Consider the following 9201-nt stretch of genomic DNA (forward strand, 5'->3'; position numbering starts at 1 on the left):
CTGGCTTGGCACAGCTGCGTGCACACACAAACACGTGCACACAGGGCATCGGGCAGTGAGCACCAGAATTACCAGGGTGAACCATCCACGGAGAGCCCAGGAATTCCCCAAATTGTGTGGGGGTCATGGGTGCAATAAAACACGGGTGCGACAGCGCGCGCGTGCGGTGCCTCGTGGCGCCCCGTCTTCGAGGCCGTGCCCCAGGTGGGTGCCGCACGTCACAGGGCGCCGGGGCTCGCAGCAAACGTGTGCACACAAGAGGGGATTTGTGCTATTTTTACTGACCACTTGCAAGCCGCCTGTGGTTTAATACTCCCCCTCCGCCGCCGGGCCCCGCATTGCGCGGCTCTGCTGACACCAGGCACCACCGAGGTAAGAGGGATCCCAGTCCCGGCCGTGCTGCGGGTGCTGGGGTCGCCCAGCAGTGGGACTGGCTCCCCCTGGCAGGCAAATTTGGGCTGAATTTCTCCCACTTCTTCATGGGGGGGTGTTCCTGGGTCTGGCAGAGAGCCCGGTGCAACCTGCATCTGCCAAAGGTTTCCTCTGCTCCCGGAGAGAGGCTTGGTGAGAAGGGGAGAAGTACCTGCCCCAGTTGCTTTGCAGCTGAGGCTTGTTGAATTTTCCTGAAAAGTGGCAAACGGGAGCATTTTGGGGAGCATTAGCCCTTTCATCCTGGTTTCACTGCTCAGGGTCACTGGTGGGAGCAGGGAGGGGAATTTGGGGTGCGAGCAGTGTGCGTGGCATCGCGCTGGTTGTGCACAGCCTGCCTCCAGCTCCTGCACTGCGGGGGGGTGTCAGGGCTGGCTGTGTTGGAATTAAGGGGTTTTCTGTGATTTAAAGTTGTTATACGCTTTTTAAGCTTTTCATGGATGGAGGCATTGCAGAATTAACTTGCTCAGATCCTCTTGTCCCCATCAGAGAGCAAAGTCTTTTTCGGATGCTCTATTTCTGGCTGGAGCCCCAAAATCCCTGACACAAGTTTGCTGGGCGCGTCTTACTGCTCGGTAGAGCCCTGGCTGCCCTCTGGGAAGTCAAATTAGGAATGTTTGGCCCCAAAACTTGGTTGACCTTGGTAGAGGTCACCGGGCTGAGGTGTGGTGTGGGTGCCAGCTCCTGGGACTGCGGCTTTGTTCCACCGGGGAAGGAGGGAGACGCCGAGCGGCTCCGCCAGCCCCTGCCCAGCTCCAGGGAGCCAAAGGCTTCGCTGCCCCCCTGGGAAGATTGGGAGGGAGCAGCTGGGAACTGACCCATGTCAGCCAAGAGCAGCCGCCTTCCTTGTGTGTCCTCTGGGATGTTCATTTTGTCACCAAAAACCTCCAAAAAGGAGTGAAATCGGTGGCTTACAACTGATGGATGAGGATTTGCTAAACATATGTATATATCCATAAATATTTATCTCCAGTTCTTGGAGTTATTCCTTGTAGGTCCAGGGATCTGGCAGGTCCCGAGGGAGAGGGCTCCTGCTGGGATTTTATGGCATTTTCCTCGCCAGCTGCAATCCTTCAAGCCACAGTTCTGGCAAGGCAGCGGGGGACGGGGAGGAGACAGGGACAAGTGGACGGGGCTGGGAGGTGAAGTGCTGCCTGAAACACTGGGATCTGCTCAGCACAGCCCCCACGCATGCCTCAGAGCTACTCCAGGAGACCAGAAATAGACTTTTTTTTTTTTTTTTTCTCTTCCCAGCAGTAATCTTTGGGGTTGTTGAAAATGTTTCCCAAATTCTTGGGGATGCAAAAGGTTGAGACAAAAAATCTCAACTTTGCTTCAGTTCAAAGGAACAGAACCAAACACTGCAGAAAGCCATTTCTTTCTGAAACGTGTCTTCAGTTTGTAACTCCCGGATGGAAAGAGGAAAGCAAAATTGGCGTTTTCCAAAAGATTGGCATTTTTCCCCTGGATTTTTCTATCCCTCGGGTTTACGCAGCACCTGGCCTCTGGGCGAGCAGGGGCGGTGTTAGAGGCAGTGCTGGGGAACAGCATTTTGCAGCTGCTGCTGGGGCATAGGGTTACCGAGAGTATTTAAAATATGAAACTGAGAGTATTTCACGGGGATGTGGATGCTGCAGGAATCCGTGATGCGTGGCCATGGCCCCTCGCTCCATCCCTCCTGCAAGCCTGTGGCTCCACGGGGAGCTCAGCTTTGAGAGTCGCTCACCTGTTTCAGCTCCATTCCCTTTTTAAGTTATTTATTCTTGCATTTATTTATTTCTAGGAGAACAACACGAAGCCACGATGCCAGAGCCGTAAGTAGCAGGGGTTTCCCTCGGCTGTCATTCAATGCTCCCTGCTTGTGCTGGTTGATCCCGTCTCTTTTTATGCGGTCCAGGCAGTGCTCGAGACCTCTGTGCCCCGTCAGGGCCAGGCTCCAGGCTGAGCAGGGAGGTGTGGATGAGGGTGCTGTGACCCGAGCCTCGGGGACCTGGCACAGCGTGTACCATGACAGCTCGCTTGCCACATTTGAGTGGAATTCTGGCTTTTTGAGGGGCGGTCTTCAGCACCCACTGCATTTCCAGAGAGTTCAGCCCTCTCAGCCTGGCTGCAGACTGGGCTGGCTTGTAGGAGCCAAATATTGCACGCAGAAATAAGGACACCGACTGCAACCACTTTGCTTTGCTGCCTCCTCTTTCTGCCTGCTGCTCACTGATGCCCCGTTCTCTCTTCTCCTTCCTTATTGCTCCTGCCTGAACGCGTGCCTGCCTGCAGGGAGGTAAGTGCCCTGCCTCTCGGAGTGATTTGATGCTCCCCTGCGTTTGCTCTGAGTTTGTTTTCAAAGCTTTCTTTCCTCCCCTTTCCCCTAGAGAAAATCCAAGATCACAGCCTCGCGCAAGCTCCTGTTGAAGGTGAGTCCTCAGGGTTGGAAACTCCCTGGGGTTTGGCTGGGGAAACGGAGCTGGGGCTGGTGGGACAGCGATGGGGCACGGCCGCAACGTGGGCTTTGGGAGCAGCTCCCATCCCCACCTCGTCGGCTCAGAAACCCTCCCTCCTGTGGGCCCTGCGGCTGACACGCCGAGCAAATCTCCCCTTGGGAAGGTCTCGGGCAGAGCCAAGCCATGCAGGAAAGTGCTGAGGTCGGCACCCACCTGGACCACCGCAGCCCTCTGATATCTCAGCCCCGCCGCTCCCCTGCCTCCGGGGTCACCACACGAAGGCTGTGGAGGGGGGTTTGATGTGTGCTGCTGCAAAGCAGGGACCTGGGGAGGGCAGCGGCAGTGAGGGGAGGTTTGGGGGCAGGCGGGGACGTCCCCGTTCCACCCGCAGACCCTGTGTGGGGAGGCTGTGGGGTGGATGCAAGAGCCTGGATGTTCACACCTCCGCCGTCTGCTTGTGTCCACAGAGCTTGATGCTGGCAAAAGCGAAGGAGGAATGGGATCAGGAGATCGTGGACAAGCAGTCAGAGAAGGAAAGGTACCTGGCGGAGCGCGTCACGCCGCTGCACACCAGCGGGCTCTCCCTGAGCCAGCTCCAGGTATTTTTCTGTGTCCTGAGCGTGGAGCAAGGCTCCTCTGGGTTTCCCCAGCATTCACCACTCCCCTGTTGTGCTTGGCCCCCAGGACCTGTGCAGGGAGCTGCACGAGAAGGTTGAGATCGTGGACGAGGAGCGATATGACATCGAAGCCAAGTGCAACCACAACACCAGGGAGGTAGGCAGCAGGACGGGCTTGCTGCTACGTGAACTTGGTGGGGGTCTGTCAGGGACTGGGCTGAGCTGGGACACGGGATGTGCCCCAGCCTTACCTCAGGGCTGCCATTTGCCCTGCACAAGTGATGTTGGGTCCAGACGTCGCTCAGCACAAGGGCTGTCCCTGCTTCAGGGAGCTCCAATTGTCCCCTGGGTCCCTGGGCAACCTCCTCACCCCCCTGAGCACCACCTGTAGGGCCAAGAGCTCCTGGTGGTCCGGCTGCCATGCAAGCAGCTGGGACAAGGCAGGGGGAGCTTTGTGCTCGGGTGGACGGTCCCTTGGTGGAGGTGTCCCCAAGGCCAGGCCTGTCCCAGCTGTGGCTCAGGGTCAGCAGAGTCCTGCTACATGCAGGGGCATCTTCTGCAAGGCAGTGACCCCCTCCCCTGCCCTCCTCCTGCAGATTAAGGACCTGAAAATCAAAGTGCTTGACCTGCGGGGGAAGTTTAAGCGACCGCCCCTGCGGCGGGTCCGCGTCTCCGCCGATGCCATGCTGAGGGCTCTGCTGGGCTCCAAGCACAAGGTCTCCATGGACCTCAGAGCCAACCTGAAGTCCGTCAAGAAGGAGGACACGGAGAAGGTGGGTCGCTCTCCCAGAGGCAGAGAGGGCTCCCAGGACTGCCCTCGCCCTTCTCCAAGGTCCCCTGGGAAGCCTCGAGGGTTGTCCTCGTTCCCTGTGAGCGTGCTGTGCCCGTTGCATGGCACCACGGGAGCAGTTTGGCTGGGCCAGGCAGCTGCAGGACGATGGTGAGTGAGAGCTGTGGCTGCCTCGGGGATGCTCTTCCCTCCCAGGACGAGTGGGGCCCTTCCAGCAGGGGTACTGCAGCTCCCTCGGTGTACCTGATGAGCTGGGAGTTTGGTCTTTGGTCTTCTTGGGAACGAGCAGAGCTCCTGTTTACTGCAATCACACCCAGAAAACAACCCAGGAGACTCCCAGACCCAGATTAGATAAGAGGAAGCAAGCCCAGCGAGCACACTTGAGACAGGCAGCCCAGTCCTAGTGACTGCAGAGATATGAAAGGGGAAAGTCGTCCCCCAAACTGGGGGCAGCATGGGGTGCCCAGACCCACACAGGGGTGCTGAGCCCCTCCGAGGGGTGGGATGTGGGCATGGGGACACAGCAGCAGCAGCCACCGGAGCTGTCGCTGCTTCCAGGTGGGAAATGGCACCCTGAGGGGCCAGGGTCCCAGCTCTGCACCTCGACCTCGTCCTGGCTCACTGCCCTGAGCACATCACGGGCTAAATATCCACGAGGAGGCACAAATCCTGTCACGGTGCTGGCTGTCGGGCTGGACATCCCGGCAGTGCTGCAGCAGAACACTTTGACAACCCCAAAAAGACCGGGGGGGATTTTTGTCTCAGTGCCATGTTCAGGAATTGCAATGTTTTGGTCCTTTGGTCCTTTCCGCAGCAGCAGCAATGTTGGGATGTAAAGATCCCCCCCCACCTCCCAAGAAGAGTTGTGCTGCTTTCCCAGCAGCACAACAATTTATTTTTTATTTTTTATTTTTATTTTTATTTTTTTTCCCCAGTGTTGCTAGTAGGGCATGTTTTCAGCCCTTCGGACAGAAAACTGCACTTACAGATCCCAACGCCAGGCGGTGAACAGATCTGAGTCTGTTGCAGATGCCGTGAGATGATTTTGGGGCACGGCTCGTAATCTATGAATGCCTGTGGGCTGGCAGGGCCGGTGCCTGGCACGCTCCCAGGGCCGCCTCCACCTCCCCGTTCTGCCCCAGCCGTGGCTGCTGGGCTCTCCCAGTATCACCAGCAACGCCAGTCCCAACCGAGAGCTGGGAGGAAGCGCAGCTGGGAGCCTCCTGCGCAGAAAATGGGCGCAGAAAATGGTTCTGCTCGCATTTGGTGTAGCTCTGGAGTTAGTCCCACGTGCTGGCTTCTTCCTCCTAAAGAGATTTTCTGGGATTTTTGTGCCTCCCGGTGCAGTTTAGCCAGGTTTTGGGGAGGTGCCCACGTGCACCCAGAGCTCCCAGCCAGCCCCAGACCCACAGGGCATGGGGATTTGCAGCAGGGCAGCTGCTGACCCCATGCAGGGCTCCGTGCTGTGGGGTGGGACGGTGTGGGGCTGCCGGCTGTCCCCCCACTAAGCCCTGTCCCCGTTCCCCCCGGCAGGAGCGCCCCGTGGAAGTGGGCGACTGGCGCAAGAACGTGGAGGCCATGTCGGGGATGGAGGGGAGGAAGAAGATGTTCGACGCCGCCAAGTCCCCCACAGGGCAGTGAGAGGTAGGGGCTCCGTCCGCCCCTGCTCCCTGCAGCATCCCCTGCCTGTGCTTGTGGCTGGGGCAATGCAGAACGGCCCCAAAGAGGCACCGCCTGCCCCATCTCCCACCCCACACGGGGGACACGTCCCTGCCCCACACATCCCAACCGTGGAGCCCCCACCAGCAGCTCCCCTGGCTTCTCCTCCCCATATCCCCAGGGTTTGCCCACGCTGCGCTCATCCTGCACAGTGCGGGCATGGGTGGCACCAGCTTTGGGCAGCTTTTGGTGAAATTCCTCTTCTGCCCCACTGCTCTGCTCTGTTTCTCTCCCGCAGGTGTGCCAGGGCAGAAGAAGCTCCCCAACCCTGCTACCTGCCCCCTTTTCCCTTGCTGCCCCTCCGTACTCTTTGCACCCTCACCCCGAGCTCAGCACCGAGATGAGAAGTGTGGACAACCGTGCGGGAAGGAGACCCGAGCTTCTTCCTTCCAGCTCTGCCTCTTGCCCTGCTCCCACACGGCCCCAGCACAGCGGCTCCCGCAGGCATCACCCCCACGGGACGTGCTCCTGGAGGGGACACCAGCCAGCCAGCCCCTCCTGCCACTGCCCAGATGCCCTGGGGACAGCCGCCGGTCCCCCTGCTCCCCTCACCCTTGGGTGCAGCCTGAGACGTGCCCGCGTGGCTGCTCCTGCATTAAAGGACGGTCTCCGGGGCTGTGCCGCGTGGGCTCCTCACTGCGTGGGCCATGAGCAGCTGCTGGTCCACAGCCCCCTGGGGGAGACATCCTGGCCCTTTCCTGCCACCCGGCGATGCCCTCGTGATAGCTCTCAGGCCAGCACGCCCTGGGACCAGCCTTGCATGGGGTCATCTCTTCCAGCCCCCGTTGGCTGCTCCCAGCTCTGCTCAGAGCCCCAGTCCACCCCCAGCCACCCCATGCCACCCTTCCCTATATCACAGCCCCCCAAAACTGCAGCTGGGTGGATGCAAGCAGGGGGGGAGGAACACACCAGCAGGGCTGGAGGGAGGAGAGGGGAGGATTGGGGAGAATTTGCACCAAAATGGGGCCTCTGCCTGGTTGCACTGCAGGGGATGCTGAGGCTCAGCCCTTGGCAGGGTGTTCCTGGTCCTTGTCCCTGTCCCCAGGTATCCAGAGCAATCGCAGCAGCATCCCCATTTTCAAACCTGAGCCATCCGAAGGGACGTGGACAGGCTGGAGAAATGGGCTGCAGGGACCTCGTGGGGTTCCCTGGGAAGTGCCAAGCCATGTCCCTGGGGATGACCAGCCCCAGCCCCAGTCCTAGGACAAACTGGGGGCACCCTCAGGGAAGCAGCCAGGCAAGAAAGGCCCCTGGTGCCCCGCAGGACACCAAGGTGACCAGGAGCCAGCAGTGTGTCTCACAAAGAAGCCGATGGTGTCCTGGGCTGCTTCATCAGATGACTTCCCGAGGTCCCTTCCCACTTCCACCCCCTGCGGCTGTCACCCTGTGTCCCCCTCTGCATCCCCCTTGCAGGGGCAGCACCACCCGTCCCACCCCCAGAGCTGCTGCCCAGCGCCCAGAGCCCTTCCCACCCGCGTTTTCCTCCCAAATCTCGACGTGCTGGGGATGGGGGAGCTGCCATCACGACCCCACCGTGCCGGGGTTCGGCTCCGATCTCGCCCCTCCGAGCTCGCTGCCCGAGCGGGCGCCGCGCCAGGGCTGCGTCCCGGGATCTGGGCGGCAGCTATCCCCGGGGGAGCTCACACACTCGGCTGCGATTCTGGCAGGGGAAGAAAGGTGTGGAGGCAGAGGCGATGGCTGTACCTGACCGACTGGAAGAGCTGGAAAATGCAGGGAGGTTTCATGGAAACAAAGCCTGCTTCAGACCTGAAACAGCAGCAGAAAACCCCAGCCGAGTCGGGGTCGAGAGCAGTTGCTTTGAGCTTGGCGTTAATTACGATAATTTGGGACTTTAATAAAAGGGGTCGTGTTTGCGGGGCAGGGAGGGATGGCAGGGAGATGAAAGGCAATGCGGGCGATGGGTGCTGTGGGACCAGGCTCCCGTGGGTGCTCCTCAGAGCCCAGCTCGTCGCCAGATCCTCAGCACCAAAACTCCCCAAACCGTGGCCGAGCAAAGCCTGGGGCTCTCCAGCACGTCTCTGCTCCCAGGGTGTCCTCAGCAAGGTCCCAGACCTACGTGTGCTCATCGCAGGCTGCAGCTGACTTCGTATGGCCAGCCTGGGTTTTAAATTGGAGGGAAAAAAGCAAAAAAAAAAAAACCTGACCCCAAACTCCTTTCTCTGTAAGTTCACCCGCTTTTTCGATACGACGTTCTCCAGTCGCTGCTTTCATTCTGGTCTGGCACAAAACCATTCCCATGACCATCAGTTGCCATGGTCGACAAAGTTTTGTGGATTTCAGCTTTCTTAGAAGCATGGAAACCCCCCGCCTCGAGTCTCGAGGGGAAGATGCAGCTGTGTGCTTTGAGCTCTCCTGGCTCCGTGCCCTGGGAGCCAGCTCTTCTCCTGCCCCTTGCAGTTCCAGGGGGAATTTCAAGGTGCTCTCCTTTGGACGAGAAGATGATGCTTGGAGCAGTCACTAATGAAACTGGATTTATTTCTAGAAGGGCATGAGTCAGTCCCGTCTCCTTGAACTGAACAGAGCCTTGTGCCTACCATCCCCCACGCCGCAACTTTTGGCAGCTGAGAACCCCCAGAGCAAAAAAAGGGAAGCTCAAAATTGCAAAACTTGCTTAAATTGGTTAGTCAAAAATAAATAAATAAATAAATAAATCTATGCAACGATTTTCAACTGGAAAGGTTTTGCTGTCAAAACTGCAGTGAGGGAGAAGCAAAGGGTTTGGCCTGATGTGGCCATTCAAAAATCTCCCTCCTAGCTGGCTGTAAAAAAACCAAAAAACTCCTTTTCCAGGGTGCTCCCTGGGGATGTGTCAGCTCCACCGGGTGCTGCCCTGGGGGTATTTGCAGCTCAGCTGCACCCCTGCAGCTCCCTGCCCCAGCCCAGAGAGGAAAGTCAACCTCTGCCTCGTCGCTCATATCAGAAGGAATTCCTCATTAATTACAGCTAATTTCCTGTGCTGTCAGGGATGGGATCTGCCACACAGCTGCTTTCCAGCTGGCAACATCGGCTGCTCTCGGTCTGTCCATGTAATGGGTCAGCTGGGATGTTGCCAGCGACACCCCTTTGGGGCTGTCCGTGCATCATGAGACGTGGTCCTGGGGCACCACAGGAGGGGATCTGCTGGGGAGGGCACCCTGCAGGGCTGAGGGGAGCCCAAAAACATCACAGCACCCCTGGGGCTCCAGGG

General features: G+C 58.8%; 1 protein-coding gene across 1 annotated transcript; it reads left to right on the plus strand.

The window, feature by feature from the left end:
* Positions 1-2802: 2802 nt before the first annotated feature.
* TNNI1 (troponin I1, slow skeletal type) lies at positions 2803-6607 on the plus strand. The gene is made up of 6 exons (XM_082778355.1): positions 2803-2840; positions 3335-3466; positions 3552-3641; positions 4081-4257; positions 5808-5918; positions 6232-6607. The coding sequence occupies exons 2-5, from the start codon at positions 3341-3343 to the stop codon at positions 5913-5915; spliced, it is 501 nt and encodes a 166-aa protein (XP_082634481.1). The 5' UTR covers positions 2803-2840; positions 3335-3340; the 3' UTR covers positions 5916-5918; positions 6232-6607.
* Positions 6608-9201: the final 2594 nt, after the last annotated feature.

Source organism: Aythya marila (assembly GCF_965140915.1).
Source record: "Aythya marila genome assembly, chromosome: 24".
In the NCBI taxonomy this organism is placed as follows: domain Eukaryota; kingdom Metazoa; phylum Chordata; class Aves; order Anseriformes; family Anatidae; genus Aythya; species Aythya marila.

Bases quoted from the DNA above. Each gene is read 5' to 3' on its own strand.
- TNNI1 (XM_082778355.1), top strand. From the start codon at position 3,341: ATGCTGGCAAAAGCGAAGGAGGAATGGGATCAGGAGATCGTGGACAAG. The intron at 3,467-3,551 runs GTATTTTTCTGT...CTTGGCCCCCAG, and splicing joins TCTCCCTGAGCCAGCTCCAG to GACCTGTGCAGGGAGCTGCA. The intron at 3,642-4,080 runs GTAGGCAGCAGG...CTCCTCCTGCAG, and splicing joins GCAACCACAACACCAGGGAG to ATTAAGGACCTGAAAATCAA.